We start from the raw sequence: 19,651 nt of genomic DNA on the forward strand, positions 1-19,651 counted from the left end.
TTGTTTTTCTTGTAACTTCTGTAACCCGTATTTGTCTTATGTTCGTCTTTTTTTTTTTTTGGGGGGGGGGGGGGGGGAGGGGTTTACTCTAACACACACCCGAAGAATTATGCCATTGTGATTGCAATAATCAACACTGACCTTTAATTCTACATATTACAGACACTTTCGCTATGTCATTTCTTCCACAGTTAAACATATTAACTTACAGCTCATCTGTTTCACAGAAAAAAAAAATTCTCATTCAGTAATTAGCAGGTAGATTTGAATGAGAAGGCATAATTGCACATGCTTTTTAATTAATTCCCTCCATATAAATTTTTAGTTTATTGTAGAGTGAATGATATTGTAAGAGAAAAGCACTGCATGTAGTATTGTGCTCATAAACAAAGAGTTTAACAAGCACATTTCGTCTGTTGAGAATGAGAAGGGCGTTAAGTTGTCTCGAACACATAGGCCCGAATTCACGAAGGTGGTACAAACAAAACCATGGTCTAAACCATGGACAAAAACCATGGAGCGCCAAGTGTCAAACAGAATATTTCGTTACGAAATTGGTCATTTCGTCGACAAAATGACTGTTTCATTAACGAAATTATCATTTCGTGGACGAAATGTTCATTTAGTTGCAAAATGTTGTCATTTCTTTACAAAATAATCATTTCATCGACGAAATGACCGATTTCGTAGCGAAATATCGCATGCGACACTTGGCATTCCATGGTTTTTGTCCATGGTTTAAACCATGGTTTCATTTGTACCACCTTCGTGAATTCGGGCCTATGGGTTTAGTGGCAAATTAACGCCCTTATCACTCTCAACCAACGATTTATGGTTACACTACCAACTAAATATTAAGCACAATAAGTACAATGTAGTTGACCAAATATGACAAATTGTGCTCAGCATACGTATGCCTTACAGTTTGATTTACAGAATTGAATGAAGAAAGGTGCTACCAATTGAAGACATCTGATTGCTATTTTGTAGTACAATGAAATTAAGCAAAGAGCGGTTTAAGCAGCTTACAAGTGATTGCTATGAATTGCTGGCAAAAACTAATGTTGGTGAGTGGTCAAATGATGAAAGAGTTCCAGAAATTCATTCCATGATCTTGTAAGAAAAAACAACAACAACAATCCCAAACATATGAGAGGTTAGAAAAATGCAAAAACAAGCAGAACCTTCGGTTACAGATGACTGAGAAAGGTAAAGATCCAAGTTGTATCTTTAATTTGATGATAAGAATGACTGTCTGAAGTCTGACACACACTACTAAGTTAATTAATTGCGCATGAAAAGAGCCAAATATATTATGAGAAATGACACTAATTTTCACAAAACCTTTTTGTAATGTCAGAACTTGTTGATGGGACTAATGCACAGAGCTTCACCTCAATGCTTTCACTACACCTTTTTTTCATTGTAATTTTGTTCTGTTTTTCTTCTGAAACCTTGCATGTGTATTTGCATGTCGGTATTTCCCCCCGTGATTATTTTGAGATGGACGTCAAAATTATACATCTGTAGGAAAAGGAGCAGAATTCATCAATCCTATGCCACCACCAGATTCAAAACATTATTTTGTTTTGTAATCTCTTAAGTTTGTAGAGCTTGTGTTTTTGCTTTTGTTTTCACAAGAAATTAAGCAAGAACTCACACATGTTCTCAGCAAGAAGCTCAGTTTGTAACCTGAGTACATACAGTAGTATGAGACTTCACTCCTTGACTGCACCTTAAATGCAATTCCATGCTTTGAAGGCTTGAGCATACTGTAAAACCAGAAATGTTGGCTGCATGAAACCTTCCCGAATTTCAGGAGGAGCCAGGATTCATGGAAGTAATGCGTATGAGTATGTGTTTGTCTACACAATACATTGAATGCCAGTATTGATAGCGAAAGTTTCATGCCATGAAAAAGTTTCCATTTCACGAAATTTTTATGAGTTGAATATTTCTAGTTGTACAGTATGCCAACTAAATTATGCATGAATAGTACAAACTCAGAAACTAAAACTCAGAGTTTTTGAAGTTTGATATTTCTGTTGCCTTCAAAGCAGAAGACAGAATGTGTATACCTTGTTAGTTTTTTTTTTCAAATGTAACATACACATTGTCCTTTGCTGATTATTTACATGCTCATAGTAATGTGAATGTAAAGCAAGCTTGTTACAAATCAGTTATAGTCTTGAGATTTTAGAAATATTTTATAATCTGGCAGTGTGTGAAGAAGATGTAAATAATATTATGTGTGTCAAACTCTTTATTTGAGACTGCAACAGTGAAACATGGATGTCTGTATGTGTGCACTAATGAGTACATTATATGTGACCCTGCACCTCAAAACAAACAAAAAGTCGCCAGACATGAATTTTTAGTTAAGACCATATTCTGAAAGAGCAGACTTTAAGCTTTAAAATGATGTATAACTCAAATCAAATGGACTCTCCTAACCTATCTAAATATTGGAAAGAAAGCACAAACTCAGGAAAAGTGTGAACTGAGTAAAGAGGCTCTGAAGTAAAGTGTCTATTCAAGCGCTTAATCTTTACCAAACCGTGCTGGCTGTGCGATGAATGGGACAAAAAACAGGAAGTAAACCACAAGAGTAACAACAATGAAGGGATTATTAGATTAAACTGAAATTAAGCATGCCTCATTAACACATTCTGTACATAATTAATGCCAACTTTCAAAGCAGTAGCACTATCTTTTCAAAAGTTATTAGAGTTGAAAGTGAAGAGTGTGGACAAGGTTTTTCAGAAATGAAAAAGGGATTCTAAAGACACACCTAATCGCACTATTCTACCAAAAATGTTCGAGATAAACTGCTAAAAAAACACACTCTCCTGCCCGTTTTATGATACGGTGTACCAAATTTAAGCATAATGTAAAAGAAGACTCGCTCTTTCAGAAAATATGAAAAAGTCAAGTTCGGCTAGGTTGACCCATTTTACTTATTTTCAGTCCTCACGCAAAATCAGTGTGTGCGACTTTATGTTCGTTTTGAGGTGCACGGTCACATATGTTGCAGTAGTTCTCACTCAGCCTTTACATTGTATCCCATATAATAATTATTGCTCCATGTCCTAATATCTGTTGAGGTAGACAGGATGCAGGAGTAGAAATGTACAAGTGATTTTTATCACTTTTTAAAACTAATATATTTTTGTTATTGTGTGTACTTACAACATTCTTTCGTAATGAAGAATGGTTTCAAGAAGAGCAAACTGTGGATAAATGTGTGTTTGGAAACTCAAGAAGAACCATAGGATATTTTAGTCAAACATTAACTGTTGTCAAGCTGGAGCTCAAAACTAATGACCTTTTTTAATGATAGCATTTGACACTGCAAAAAGTCATTTCCACAGGGAAGATGTGTGATATAATGAAACAAGTGACTTTTCTTTGTTTCTGTAATTATCCTCTGGCCAGAAAATACATGTATGTGGAGAACTGAGTTTATATATCTCTCAAAAATATGCTCAGCAATAACATGTCACTTGGAAATTGTATGCAGCAGAAAAGATGAAAAACAAAAAAATTGAATGAGCTATCCTGTAAACAGAGTGATACAAGTTATTGCAGGAATGTACATGACAAGCTGGTGTTAACATTGAACGCTTTCTAATTTGAATTCTGCTGTGGAGATGACTTCATAAAAATGAACAGCCATAACAAAGGATTAACTTGGCAACAAATAACAAAACATAAACATATCATATACAAATGTATGTGCATGCATGTGCAAGGGAATAACTGAATGAGAATGTTAACAAACCATCATTTCAACATGAATTCTTTGACATTTTGTTAATCGGTGTACTTCTGACATCTTTTGGTTATTGCAGGTCAATATGAACCAGTCAAATATAACTCTGAGCTCAGTGCCCCAGAAGAAAGCACAGATTTTGGTACGCCAAAGGTCATCGCCGATGAAGGCATCAGTATGGATTTCGAGGAGAATCCCGTCCACGAATCTACTCGTCTGGATGCGGGAGAGAGCAGCGACCTGCAGCAAAACTCCAGCAACAACCGCCTGTCGACCACCACTGAGTTCCAGCCGCTTATCATCGATACCGACTGCGACAGCCAGAAACATGCCAAGCTGATCAACGTAGCGCCGACGGAGTCGCATCAGCAGCCCTCTTCCCCGATTGAGATGCATCCCCTAATCCGCGAGTCCGGCATAGGAGGCTCGCGAAGTGGCAGTAGCTCTAGCGAGGACTTCACCCCGGCGTCACCGATGTCGCCGGACAAACCCACCAAAGCTCACTTGTTTCCCAACTCGGGTACGTGTGGTCTGACGGGAAGCATGCCCGACTTGATTAATCCTTTAACAGCCCACGCCTGTAAGGCCAGAATGGACCTTGTGCCCGTGGTTCCCAGTCCGACAGTGTTGCCTACGCCGGGCGGGCCGTTGGGTGGAGGTGCCGCGCAGGGCATCTACCACACGCTGCCTGCCGCTTCGTCGCAAGTTCGCAAGTCGGACTCGCCCTGCAAGGCCAAGTGTAGCAAAGTGAAGAGCGAACCAGATTCGGATCCCTCACCGTGGCACAAACGTGCCTCCAGAATGGACGATGTTGATGACGTCAACAATTCAACAAATACCAGTACACTTGCACTGTCCTCGACACCTGCATCGCCTGAGTCAACGCGATCTCACTTGGAAACTGTCATCTGAGTACAAAATCCAACTGGACTAATGCGATTCTTCTTTTTTGAAAGTTGTCTATTTAACCCACTGAGTACTGAGCTAAAGGAGATTTGGGACCTGCCTTACCCTGTTTGAGATACTAACTCTGAAGTGAGCAACCAGTGGATTAAAGAGACAAAGATATTTGTATTCAAATCTGAATCTTAACCCGTTGAGGATGGACTGATTTTGCTTCAACACGCATTTCCCATAGACACCTGCCCGGGTATACTCGGGACTCGTCCTCAATGGGTTAACCTTCATCAGAGACTCTCGCCAGCTGCTTTGTACCTGTACATATTTATATGCGTTAACCGCAGAATCGCTCTGCCTCCAAAAGTGCTTGCAGTCACTTCTAGGTTGACTCTGTTTGTGGAGATATTGTTTTTTTGTTGAAACTAGGAAAATCAGGACAGCTTGTCTTGAGATCCTTGATTACATTCAAAAATATAGAATGTGAGTGGAAGAATTCCATAATGTGTGTGTATATGTGAAGAAAAATGTATTCCTGTGTCTTGCAGTCAATTGCATTGTGTGTTGTGGGCATGAAGTTCAGTGATTCAAGAGATGAAGCCAGCTGACCAAATAAAGTGAACGAATGATTTGAAAAACGTCAAGACTTTGCATGATTTCCATTGGAATAGTGAGAAACTTGAAAATTAAGTTTTAATCTCTTTCTACCCCTGTTATATATAACCTGTGTGACACAACTCACAATACAATATGATATCGGTTTTTTGCCAGCAACAGTAGCTTTAGAGAAGACCAGCTTGGGTAATAAGAGTTTTTGCCCCGCAAACCACATTTTTTAGATTTTATCATTTTTGTAGGCCTGCAGTGATCGCAACATCTGTTTTTTGGAATAAAAATGTTGAAAAACTAATACTCTTCCTGTTACATTCATCAGTACATATTGGTTGAAGTTAGAATGAAGTAGCACCACAGTTAAAATTATGTATTCTGTTGAAATTGTTTTTTTTTTAATGGTGGCAAAAATGAATGGATAAATATCTAAACAACTAATAACTTAATTAATTTTTAAAAAAAAGTATGCTTGCACATATACATGTAGGTAAGTGATGCAGATTTAGATGAATGGTGTCTTACTGTGCTCATATCAAATGGACAAAACTTGCATAGATCAAAATAATAAGTCAAATCAAGTCAAATCATGTCAAGTACTGACCAAGAAAAAGTTCCTTTTCATCGTAAATCTTTCAAACATCTTGGAAACGTGTTTGGAAACAGCATGTGCACACTATCACGTTGTGGTGTGTGTGATATCATGATAACAATATCATGGTAATTCCGTAGAAATGTAATGTTTTGTACTATAATTACATAATATGAAGAGCTCTACGTTAACTTGAGAACCATCAGATGAAGTAACCAAACCAAACTGAGATCTTATGGATAAATATTATGTGTGTTTCAGTTCCTACTGCACTCTTTGGCATGATTGCTTTCATGTTAACTCAATCATGTCTGCAGGCTTGCAAAAATCAGAGGTTTACTCCATGAAAGATTTTGATTTTTTTTTTTCACATTTGAACAAAGCAGAATTCCAGAACAAAAGGTAATGTGGTGTGCTTATACATATTGTACGTGTATGTAGTTTCTCTGTATTGCATTGAGTCATGCCTCGTTGCCATGTTTATTTGTCGGCTGGTTAATGTGTGTGCCTTCTGTGTAAGGGTTTTCTTTTGATTCACATGAGTAGTGTTTGACAAACCAGTGTACATCTTGCATTTGTGCACTGGTTGTGGTAATTGATGTGTGTTAACATGTTGATTTATGTTTCATGATTACACTTCACCTCGCCCAATTCAATCTATGTGAGCTAATTATGCATCTTTGAACACATTCATGTTTTTATATGATAAAATGCCTCTAAATGTGTGTCTTTTCATTTTTATTCACCAGAATGTATTGAACTAAAAAAAAAAAAGAACAAATCTCATGTGGTTGTAGTATGTTTTGTTTAATTTTGTGCCGCAAACCTTGATTTAGCTGACCACCGATCAATAAATCCTTGTTTTGTAGCTCTATTTGATATCTACCACACTTTGATTTGGTGTGGCAGAGTATAGTCTTTGGTGCTCAAATCAGTCTATTCAGATTTTAAAAAGTGTTTAAATTAATCTAATCTGCCCCTTATGATTGGGGAATTATTTACATCAGACACAAAATATTGTCTATTTCTAGAAGAAGTTGGTATTGAACTTGTGTTTTAGTTGATTCACCAAATCTCTGGATAAATATTGTTTTAAGAACTGTTAGTAGTAGAATGCTGATTGTCTAGTATTGATATTTTTTTCATAAACGTTATGTTCTCATAGTCTGTCTTAATTTATAATGAAGAGCATTCATACTACAGCGTTAGCATGATTGGAATTCGGTTCTACCTATGAGGAATCTATTCTCTTGAAGGTCACAAAGTCATCTACATATGTAAAAAATTGTGGAAATATTGGTGAGCTTTTGTTACACAATTTCTGTAGATAGTGTTTATAGGACTTCAGATATATGTATATATATGATGCTATTGAATTTTTGTAAGAAAGGTATGTGTAAAAAAGGAGCATTGAGCACAACTATCTTTGTTATAATTATGCATATGTTTATCTGCACTGAGACATAAAAAATAATTCATACAGACTGCGACTATGTATGCAGGGTTGCATTCGCAACATCCCTGCCTCTTAATTATGGATGTTAGCTTCATTGATAGGCACATCACGCCATAATTCCTATAAGAGCTGAATTTCTGCTGCCATTTCTGTAAACTAGTAGTCGTTCATGTGGTTTTCAGTAATGTTTCAAGTGCAGCAGCCAGTAATTAATAATTTTGTTTTTGTTCCTCTTGTGTAGTTGTTTCTGCACTTATGATAAGCAAAGGCCCGCTAATTTTCCATAAGGGGATGAAAGAGAGGAAAAGATTTCAGCGTTTAAAAGTAATATTGTGCAATTTCTTATTTAAACAAAGTTTGTTTAACAAATCAGTGAATTGGATTTTATTTTGTCATGTACCAGAAAATGCACTCAAGTAGAAAGTTGAGGTCTTGTGTTAAAATTTCATCACACTTGTTTACACTGAGGTAACTAAGTGGTTAAACATTTGCAGATGCTAACTGATATGAATCTGAAATTAGTTCACCAAGTTCATTGTATTCGTATATTTCTTTGTTTTCTGAGGGGAAAAAAAAAGCTAGCCATTTTGCATTAAGTTACTGAGCTTGATGTCAATGTATCACTGTTAAGTAAGTGCAAATCACATCCTAATGTGGACACAGATTTGTTGAATTTATTAAAACTAAAAAAATTTGCTTCAGAAGCTACGTGTATCAATAAATTAACGATTCAATGTTGCTGCAAATTTGCCTTCCTTTTGAGAATGACGATTATACAACTTTTGGACTGGTAAAGAGATGATAATACTGGAAATGAGAGAGAGAGAGAGAGAGAGAGAGAGAGGGAAGAATGAGGAGGAAAAAAAAGTGCAGCAGCGCATTGTACAAAATGTGAAGTGCTTGCGTGGAAATGAGTTGTAGACAACTGCTATGGTACTATTGATAGGCTAGATTAGATCTTTCGTTTGAGGGTTTGAGTACCTGCTAATACCTCACAATGATACTGATACTGACAAAGGTTCAAATTTATGAGATTAACAAGATTGGTCTCGAACAGAATACAGCACTGCTGCACATCACTAGATCATATTCCATTAAAAAAAAATACAAGAACGCCAATTCAATTTTGACTTTGTTGTGTATACAAGGCGCGGGGGGAGGGAGTTATATCTACGTTCACTATCACAGCGCATAATTGAATTTTGTTGTGAAGTGCTGTGAAACCAGTCATTGACTGTTTAAGGGCGCTATATAAATGATCCGATTGTATTGTATTGTATGTATCGTGTATAGGGCAATTCCACGATAACACCGTGACACTCATCAAATGTAAATAACAAACAAAATGTAACACTTGAGAACAGTTTTTTAAGGTGTATCTATGTATGTCATCATAAGCAACTTTGAAAAGAAAAGAAAGAAAGAAAAATGCTTTGGTAAATGAGTTATGCATAATTAATTACCACTGTAATGGACATGGGTTTTTGTGCACATTGTTTACTGACCAAACTCTCTGAAGTTAATGAACATTTTGAAAAGTGGATCTGTTCATTGGATGTCCTAGAGACTCAATGACGATAACAAAGTAAAATTTGATTAAAGAATCAATTGACAGGAAAACTATGACATAGATTATAAATAAGTGCACCGTAACACCGTGACCTCTGAAATGTGTGTAGAAAACCTATGGAGAATCTTGTTGTCTTACTTACAACTCATAGTGTTTCTCCTTTAGGTAGAATGAAATGATGATCCATGATGAATGTTTGACATCACAGTATAACACATCCAGATGAAACAAAACATTATTGAAATCATAACAGATTAACAAAAACAACAAATTAAACTAAACAACTAAACAACAAAACAACAAAACAACTAAACAAATTAAACAACAACTTAAACAGATTATTCATTTTATCGCACCCCCACTAGTACACATAATAAACATATCTCTCAGTTCTGGCCGCTGCCCAAACTCACTGAAAATCGCAAAAGTGATTCCCATCCATAAAAAAGACGATCACACACAACTAAAAAACTACCGCCCAATATCCCTTCTCCCAAGCATATCAAGAATTATAGAGAAAATTGTTTATAAAAGACTATTTTCTTTTTTAAATAAAAATGAAATTCTTATTCCGAATCAATTCGGATTTAGGAAAAACCATTCTACAGATTACGCTATTACTCGACTTTGTGATAAGATAATTGAAGCTTTTATTAATAAGGAACATTGGGAGTTTTTATGGACCTGAGTAAGGCATTTGATACTATTGATCACAAAATTCTTAGTGTAGTATTACGGTAAAAAATGCCTGTTGATAACAAATAAACGAAAACTATTTGGAATTCCCCCTTTACTTTTGATTTCATAAATTATTACAATATTTTGGATTTGACTATTGATTCTATTTTTGTAGACACGTCCGTTATACAGATATGTAAATCGATTTTAAGTCTCGAATTTTACCCCGAGGCCTCGATCCATGTCAAGCTGCTGCTTATGATCGCGGTCTCCTGCTTTTCTGTTATTATAATAACCAAAAAATATTGAATTTTAAAAATCAATTTATTCAAATCCCCTCTGTTATATTCCTTTTTTTTCTAAAAATTCGTTTAATGAAACAACGTGATATACTCCGAATGAATAATCAATTATTATTTACATACTCTACAAGTGTCAATTTAACGATTCGCCTCCGAACTTTTTTTTTTTTGTGTGAATGATATGCTACACGTCTTATACATCGAATACTGTCATGTTTATAGTGTGTGTGTATATGTACCTTGAATTAATTTGCAAGACAGTATATGCTTGCTTAAATGTCGTGTAACGTTAATTTCTAAATATGTGTATTCTTTTGTTATGTGTGATTTGGAAAAAGGCAGAAATAAAATCAATCAATCAATCAATCAAAGAAAAACTAAGCACTGTAACGCCGTGACATGTCATCTACGTTTGTACAAGTTACAGTCAGGAACACTGCTCTTTCAGTAAAATATCCTTTATGTTTTGAGACATGATTCCCTCTATCATCATTGAAAGCTTGTTGAATATTTTTGAGTGAACTTTTAGGGTTTACAACTACTCTTTAAAAGCCCTATTTGTATATTTAAAGATGACATACAAATTTGAAACTTTGATACTAATACCTTTGGTCACGAAGCCAGGTGAACCCACTTAGCAACATCAGTAACAATGAAAAAATCAATTTAAGCAACTTGTGTGGTATAAAATGTACCACACTTATTCTTCTTTTTCTAAGATGTACTGGAAAAAAGAATATATATATAAAAATGATAATAATGCAAATTCTCATTCATACACATAAATTACAGTGAGTGCGGCTCTTTTTATGGTGAAACTTGTGAGATTGCGCACAGCACCATGCACAGGAAAGTAGTTTTCCAGTGAGATTAACTTTTGGTGGACACATTGATCTTAGCAACTAAAAAACTACCGCCCAATATCCCTTCTCCCAAGCATATCAAGAATTATAGAGAAAATTGTTTATAAAAGACTATTTTCTTTTTTAAATAAAAATGAAATTCTTATTCCGAATCAATTTGGATTTAGGAAAAAACCATTCTACAGATTACGCTATTACTCAACTTTGTGATAAGATAATTGAAGCTTTTATTAATAAGGAACATTGGGAGTTTTTATGGACCTGAGTAAGGCATTTGATACTATTGATCACAAAATTCTTATCCACCAATTAAAACATTACGGAGTTCGAGGAATACCTCTTCTATGGTTCACCGATTATTTATCTAACCGTGAGCAATATGTTGAATTTGATTCATGTTCCTCCAGGAGGTTAAAAATCAATTGTGGAGTACCACAAGGGTCTATCTTAGGTTTCACCAATGTTTCACCAATATTAACTTACATTTTGTTTGCAGATGATACAAATATTTTTTATTCACATAAAGATCCACAGATACTTATCCACACACTTAATTTTGAATTAGGTAAAGTTTCTCCCTGGTTCAAATGCAATAAATTATCTTTAAATCTTGATAAAACTAATTTTATACATTTCAAAAACGTTCATTCTTCTGGTATTGAATGTAATTTATATATTGATGGGTTACCCCTTGTAGAAAAAAAGTCTACTAAATTTCTTGGTGTAATTATTGACGCTAATCTTACCTGGAATGAACATGTAAATAATATAAGTAATATTGTATCAAGAAACATATTGTTCAAACTGAAAGATTTTTTGATAGAAAAGTCTCTTTTTATTTTATATAATGCACTGATTTTACCATACATCACATACTGAAATATGGTATGGGCAAATTCTAACAAGACAAAAATTCAATCAGTTCATCTTCTCCAAAAAAGAGCACTCCGCATTTGTACCAACTCACATTATCTTGCAAATTCTGAACCATTATTTTTTAAATTGAAAACTTTGAAAATCCATGATATTCATACATTACAAAGCGCAATATTCATGTACAAATACTGTACATATCCAACACCCTCCCTTCCTCGTTCCACAACCTATTCACTGTGAACTCCAACGTCCACGCTTACCCAACTCGACATTCTAAAGATTATCACCTCCTCAATCCCAAGTTAATGATAGCTCACAAGTCAATTAGACATCATGGACCTGACATTTGGAATAATCTCCCCGAGCAAATTAAGACAACCACCAAATTACATTCTTTTAAGGCACTTATGAAAAAATATCTTTTATCGAAATGTAATGATATACGAGTGATAAGAAGTTTTGGGTTGTTTTACGTTTACTCACAAACAGTTTATATTGATATAGTATTAGTTTTAGTACTTTGCTGCGCATCAAAATTGTTGATATTGTGTACAGAAGTATGTAGAAGACATACATGTGACACAAAGAATAAACCAGAACCAATTTAATCAGGTATATGTACCCAAACATTAAATTAACAAAATTGTATTTCATCGCATGCACAGCTCAGCACAGCACAGCACAGCACAGCACTCACCTCAGCACAGTATTATGGTAAAAAATGCCTGTTGATAACAAATAAACGAAAACTATTTGGAATTCCCCCTTTACTTTTGATTTCATAAATTATTACAATATTTTGGATTTGACTATTGATTCTATTTTTTGTAGACACGTCCGTTATACAGATATGTAAATCGATTTTAAGTCTCGAATTTTACCCCGAGGCCTCGATCCATGTCAAGCTGCTGCTTATGATCGCGGTCTCCTGCTTTTCTGTTATTATAATAACCAAAAAATATTGAATTTTAAAAATCAATTTATTCAAATCCCCTCTGTTATATTCTTTTTTTCTAAAAATTCGTTTAATGAAACGACGTGATATACTCCGAATGAATAATCCATTATTATTTACATACTCTACAAGTGTCAATTTAACGATTCGCCTCCGAACTTTTTTTTTTTTTTTGTGAATGATATGCTACACGTCTTATACATCGAATACTGTCATGTTTATAGTGTGTATATGTACCTTGAATTAATTTGCAAGACAGTATATGCTTGCTTAAATGTCGTGTAACGTTAATTTCTAAATATGTGTATTCTTTTGTTATGTGTGATTTGGAAAAAGGCAGAAATAAAATCAATCAATCAATCAATCAAAGAAAAACTAAGCACTGTAACGCCGTGACATGTCATCTACGTTTGTACAAGTTACAGTCAGGAACACTGCTCTTTCAGTAAAATATCCTTTATGTTTTGAGACATGATTCCCTCTATCATCATTGAAAGCTTGTTGAATATTTCTGAGTGAACTTTTAGGGTTTACAACTACTCTTTAAAAGCCCTATTTGTATATTTAAAGATGACATACAAATTTGAAACTTTGATTTTAATACCTTTGGTCACGAAGCCAGGTGAACCCACTTAGCAACATCAGTAACAATGAAAAAATCAATTTAAGCAACTTGTGTGGTATAGAATGTACCACACTTATTCTTCTTTTTCTAAGATGTACTGGAAAAAAGAATATATATAAAAATGATAATAATGCAAATTCTCATTCATACACATAAATTACAGTGAGTGCGGCTCTTTTTATGGTGAAACTTGTGAGATTGCGCACAGCACCATGCACAGGAAAGTAGTTTTCCAGTGAGATTAACTTTTGGTGGACACATTGATCTTAGCTTCAGTATGCCCTAAGTAATTCTTAGGATACCAGGGAAGCTGCAGCAAGACTTCAGACCCTTTATCATGTTAAGGAACACACTGAAATGCATGATTACTAGTAATGCACAGAGTATGACAAATGACCAGTCCATGACACCTTTTGAATACTAACATCAGTTTGCATGCAAATTGTCAGTCCATGGCGTTCACCATTAGACGATAGCAGCTGTTCAAAAGATTTTTTTTTTTAAAGGAATCTATGGCAAAATGCAACATCAACTTGTTCTTGAAAGACAGAACACTTTTTACAATTAAAAAAAAAGATAATAAATGGACCAAACTCTGATGATTGCATACAACACTGTGTGTAGCAATGACTACATGTATTATGTCTCCTGCCCCCCCCTTTTTTTTTGTCAGAACGTTTGGCATTTGGATGTGCTAGAAAATACAAAGTCAACAGTGTAGCTATAATTGCAGTTTGCAGGGGAAAGAAAGCATTGTGGACAATTTCTTTTTTTCCTGCTATTCGAGTCTTCAAAAGAAGAATCAAACCATGTGATAAAAAGGGTTGATTATGATAAAAATATTAAACAAAGGGTATTAACTCAACTGAAACTGTTGCCTTAATTAAAAGTTCAAAACCTTCAGAAATGTTTGCTCTAGTTAAATCTGGTAGGTTGCACACTGTGAGTGGACTGCTGCCATTTTAACCCTCCATGTGCTCTGAGTGTTGATTGGCACATCAAACCCCACGGCATTGTAAACACAGTTCTAGATTTTTGGCACAGACATGGTTAAAATTGAATGATGCTGGCAACAAGTAGATAATCTTTGTGGATATAGCTTGACCCATCTGTCATGAACAATGGACTTCAAAAACCTCTATCTTTAAAATAATTGTGACAGAGAAATCCAATGGTCACTTCAACAGTGAGTTGTTGGCATAATCTGTTGTGTGTCCTGTGTTATGGCAATGCAAGTCACGGTGTTACAGTCACGGTGTTGCAGTTACTGTAACACCGTGACACATTTTAATCAGCTTTAATTAACAAAATGAGTTACCATCATTTTAGGACTTGTATATGGTAGCTATATGTGATCATGATTTGGGCCATCAAAATAATTTCTTTTGTGTTTGTAATTTTCAAACAATCCTAAAAACATAAGTTTTTACTGTAACACCGTGACATTATTGATAATGGTATTTGCGATGTTCGCTGAAGCATAGCACATAGAAAATCTTGCACTTCGACGAATTTGTAATGATGTTCAACCCAAAAAACTCTGAAAACAAAGGCAAAGTTTTTACCTCCTTTCTCATGTTCTCATGCTACATCCATTTAACTTCATTATATTTTTTTTCAGATATTTAACTCAAATTTAATTAGGCTGATTTTATGCGCGTATTTAGCAAAGTTAATTATGTAATTTTCTAACATCATAGCTATGAAAAATTCAGTCTTTAAGCTTTCATTTGATACCAAAATGAATGAGATTCGACTATTTTGAAAATTTGATGGTCATTTCCACTTTATCGTGGAATTGCCCTATAATAAATGGATGGCCTATCTTTATATGAATAGAATTATCGTGCTAGAAACTTCCTTGTGACATCTATGCTTATTCTTTATTCTCTCGTGTAATGCTGTTCACTTAATCAGGCCATTGCAGCTGTAGCTCTCACGATTGATCAAATTTGCATAGTGAAGGAATTATTTGTTGCTCCAAAAATTAAGAAATCATGGGAGATCGGTAGTTTGCACAGATGGAATCAGTAATTGTCTCGCATCCGATACTCTACAGAATATGTCGAATGTTGATTGTTTCAAATCTGCCTTCCATACCCTTTAACTTGTAGTAGCTTTTGCTCTTTTCTTTGTTATAGAAACGTTTCTCTGTTATGTTCGAATTATCCTTCTTTGCGTACTATGAGAACTACATGCATGTAGTCTCCTCGCCCTTCTTCCATCTAACCAGTGAAATGTGGGACCATTGTGTATTTTCAAGTCCTTCATGTTGTTGTTGCTGATATAATCGTTTGGCGTTACTTTCACAATTCGAATACTATTAGGTGTTACAAAAAACATTTCCCGCTTTTGATCCTTAAAGGCATAATTTACCATTTGCAGATGAAACAAAAACAATGCATTAGTGCTTCAAGATAGTTCTAAATTGTGAGTTAGGGATAGAAACAACCACTGTAAAATTTGTAATCCATGTAATCGAATATTTTGAAAATGTTAACAATAGTTATAAAAAAATGTTCCCAGACTACAGTCTACAGTTATGGTGAATGGGAAAATACTGATATCTCCTTATATTTTAGGCTTTATTGAGAAAACTCAGCGAGCGAGCCGAAAAATTTTGTATTTCAACTTACAAAACATGGAATTCTTGTCATTTTTTGCTTATTACATCTTAAAATTCTAATCAAGATATAATGACGGCCCTATAGATAACGATTTATACCAACAACCTGAGGAATTGAAAAAATACTCTAAATTAGTATGAGCGAGTGAGCCGAAATTTGTATATTTCCGCGTCATCATTACGTGTTGTTCTTATCTTCTTTGATTTTTTTTTCGCCCCCAATGTTCGAAACCGTTGGCGCCCTCGTTTGATCCAATCGGCGATCGTATCAGAACAATAGAAATTGCAGCCGCTGCTCCCTGCTTTTTTGCCTGCTAATATAAAATGACATGTGTGAACACAATAGACATTGTCATTTTGTCCGCGTCATCATCACGTTTTGTTCTTATCTTGTCTTTTTGTCCCCGCCGAACGAGTTCGAGCAGGGGACTATGAAACGGGCTCCGTACGTGTGTGTGTCCGTGTGTGTGTGTGTGTGTGTGTCCGTGTGTGCGTCCGTGTGTGATCAAAATATTCAATTTGCTACTTCTCTGTCATTTATGGGCCAATTTTGATTCTGTTTGCTTTATATGATAGCACTACATGGGAGCTTTGAAACTTCTACACAGAATTTCAGTTGTGACCTTTGACCTTGACCTTTGACCTATATTGTATATTTTGCTACAAAATGCTACTCCTTCGTCATTTCTAACCCGATTTCGATTCCGTTTGCTTTATGTGATGGCACTAGGTGAGGGCTTCAAAACTTCTACACAGAATTTTGACCTTTAACTTCTTTGACCTTTGACCTTGATTTTTGACCTGTATTGTACATTTTGCTACAAAATGCTACTCCTTCGCCATTTCTAACCCGATTTCGATTCCGTTTGCTTTATGCGATGGCACTAGGTGAGGGCTTCAAAACCTCTACACAGAATTTTGACCTTTGACTTCTTTGACCTTTGGCCTTGATTTTTTACATATATTGTACATTTTGCTACAAAATGCTACTCCTTCGCCATTTCTAACCCGATTTCGATTCTGTTTGCCTTATGTGATGGCACTAGGTGAGGGCTTCAAAACTTCTACACAGAATTTTGACCTTTGACTTCTTTGACCTTTGACCTTGACTTTTGACCTTATTGTACATTGGCTACAAAATGCTACTCCTTCGCCATTTCTAACCCGATTTCGATTCCGTTTGCTTTATGTGATGGCACTAGGTGAGGGCTTCAATAACAAACTACTACTTAAATAATATATGAAGAGTTTGTTTGCAAAAACCGATAAGTCCATTTTTGAAGATTTTGAAGTACGGTCTTTGTCATGAAGTATAAAATAATACCTTTTAAATGATATATTGGTCACTACGTATAAAGGTATATTTTTGAAGTAATGGTTAAAAGAAGTAATTTTTTTCTTATTATTCTCTCTATATTTCTTGACCTTTAATCGCAAATATCTCCATTTAGCAAATATGGACTTATCGGTTTTTGCAAACAAACTCTTCATATATATCTATAGCTGCAACGAACTCATTGATGCCAGTCCAAAGATTTAAACTTCCGGCGGGGACATATATTACGCACCACGTAATTTCTACTTTTCCTTTTTTTTTATTTTGGCGAGCGAGCGCAGCGAGCGAGCCGAAAATTTTTGCATTTCAATTTGCAAAACATGGAATTCTTGTCATTTTTGCTTATTAAATCTCACAATTCTAATCAAGATATAGTGACGGCCTTATAGATAACGATTTATACCAACAAACTGAGGACTTGAAAAAATACTCTAAATTAATACGAGCGAGTGAGCCGAAATTTGTATATTTCCGCGTCATCATGTTTTGTTCTTATCTTGTTTGATTTGGGTTTTATTTGCGCCCCCCCCCCATGTTCGAAACCGTTCGCGCTCTCTTTTGATCCAATCGGCGATCGCTTCAGAACGAAAGAAATTGCAGCCGCTTCTCCCTGTAACATTTTGCCTGCTAAATATAAAATGATATGTGTGAACACAATAGACATTGTCATTTTGTCCGCGTCATCATCACGTTTTGTTCTTATCTTTTTTTTTTTTTTTTGATAAAGTTTGGCGAGCGAGCACAGAGAGCGAGCCGAAAATGATTGTATTTCAGCTTACAAAACATGGAATTCTTGTGTGAACACGGTAAACATTGTCATTTTGTCCGCGCCATCATGTTTTGTTTTAATCTTGTTTGATTTGGTTTTCTGCCTCCCCCCCCCCATTCTCCCCACCCCTGTCCGAGCGAGTTTTTTTTTTTCTTCCTTTTTTTTTCGTCTTTGGCGCCCCCAAGGAGTGACGCCCGAGGCACGTGCCCCCCTTGCCCCCCTAGATACGTCACTGAATACACCTTTTCAGAGCTCTACTGACTATGCTTCTGGACTCTTGCTCCAAGGCACATGAATACTTTATATTAACAATTCATGACGGATTACCCTGGGCACTGCTAGTCTAAATTCATGGTAACGTGTAAAATGAATGCACATGAAAAAAAAAAGCACATGATTTCATGTGCTTGCATAACCTACACATGGCAGGTGCGCTGATTATTCATGAGATAATCTCTCGCTTGGTTACGGAAAAAAAGGCGAGTGTGTTTTGTTTTATATACATTTTCCCTTTTCATTCGTAATATTGACAATGTGGAATTTGTGTTATAATAAATTTGTATCATTTTGCAATTGAATAATTTGTATATATTGTTTGTAAGAAAAAGAAAGAAAAACAAAAGATTGACAAAAAAGTGTGTGTGTGTGTGTGTGTGTGTGTGAATGAAATAAGATGATGAAAATGTGGTTATAAAACAAGGGTGAAAGAACATTTACCTTGAATTTACTTTGAAGTGCCACACCTCCATCTTCACGAAGATAGATTGCAAGTGTGGAAGGGTTTAGGGAGCTTCGTAGCCCATTAATAACCCATTTGGACAATTTCTTTTTCAAGGTGAGGAGTGTCTGTGATTGGATGACATCTTCTGGGAGTTTGTCCCAGCTATCTACCACTCGTTGGCTGAAGAAGTGTTTTCTTATGTCCAGTCTGGAGCATGTCTCGGCAAGTTTCTGGGAATGTCCTCAAGTACCTTGATATTTATGTTTCTATTTGGAAGATGGAATTTGGGTCGATGTTGCCTATCTGTGCAGCAGACAAAATGATGCGGTACGCCTGAATAAGGTCACCCCTCTTCTCTTTGTCTTTCAGAGTTGTAAGATTGAGTCTTCTGAGTCTGATTTCATCAGGTAGTCCTTTAGGTTGGGGATGAGTTTGGTGGCCCTGGCCTGCACTTTCTGCAGTATTTTCTTGTCTTTTTCTAAATATGGACACCAGGCCTGCATACAATAATCCAAGTGTGGTCTGACAAGTGGCATAGAGTTTTAGGATAACATCTCGACTTCTGTATTAAAAGTTTCTTCTGATCATTCCCAAGACTTTGTTGGCTTTCTTAGCAGCTGTTGCACACTGGGTTGAAACTTTGAGGGATTGGTGTATCAGTACCCCAAGGTTTTTTCCTTTGGTGTTTGTCGTAGAGTGGAATTCCCCATGTGGTAGGTGTGATGTTGGTTATGGTATCCCACATGCATCACTCCATACTTGTCAGCATTATACCTCATCTGCCACTTTCCAGCCCACGAGTAGTTAGAGATTGTCTATGTCTTTTTGTATGTCCTTGATGCCTTTTTCTGTTCCTACAGGATATGTGCTAACTTAGTGTCGTCTGCAAACTTACTAATGAATGAGTTGTCACCCATACCATGTTCTATATCGTTCATGTATGCTGAGGAAGCAGAGAAGTCCCAACACTGAGCCTTGAACGACGGAACTTGTTACATTTTCTC

General features: G+C 35.7%; 1 protein-coding gene across 1 annotated transcript in view; it reads left to right on the forward strand.

The window, feature by feature from the left end:
- The window catches only part of LOC140237313 (adhesion G protein-coupled receptor L2-like), a 60,124-nt gene extending 52,061 nt beyond the window's left edge, over window positions 1-8,063 (forward strand). Inside the window, exon 21 of the mRNA XM_072317252.1 lies at window positions 3,852-8,063. Within this exon, the coding sequence (XP_072173353.1) occupies window positions 3,852-4,684 (833 nt within the window). The 3' untranslated portion in view covers window positions 4,685-8,063. The remainder of the gene's footprint in view (window positions 1-3,851) is intronic.
- The last annotated feature ends 11,588 nt before the right edge of the window (window positions 8,064-19,651 follow it).

The sequence above is a fragment of the Diadema setosum genome, chromosome 13 (genome assembly GCF_964275005.1).
Source record: "Diadema setosum chromosome 13, eeDiaSeto1, whole genome shotgun sequence".
Classification (NCBI taxonomy): Eukaryota; Metazoa; Echinodermata; class Echinoidea; order Diadematoida; family Diadematidae; genus Diadema; species Diadema setosum.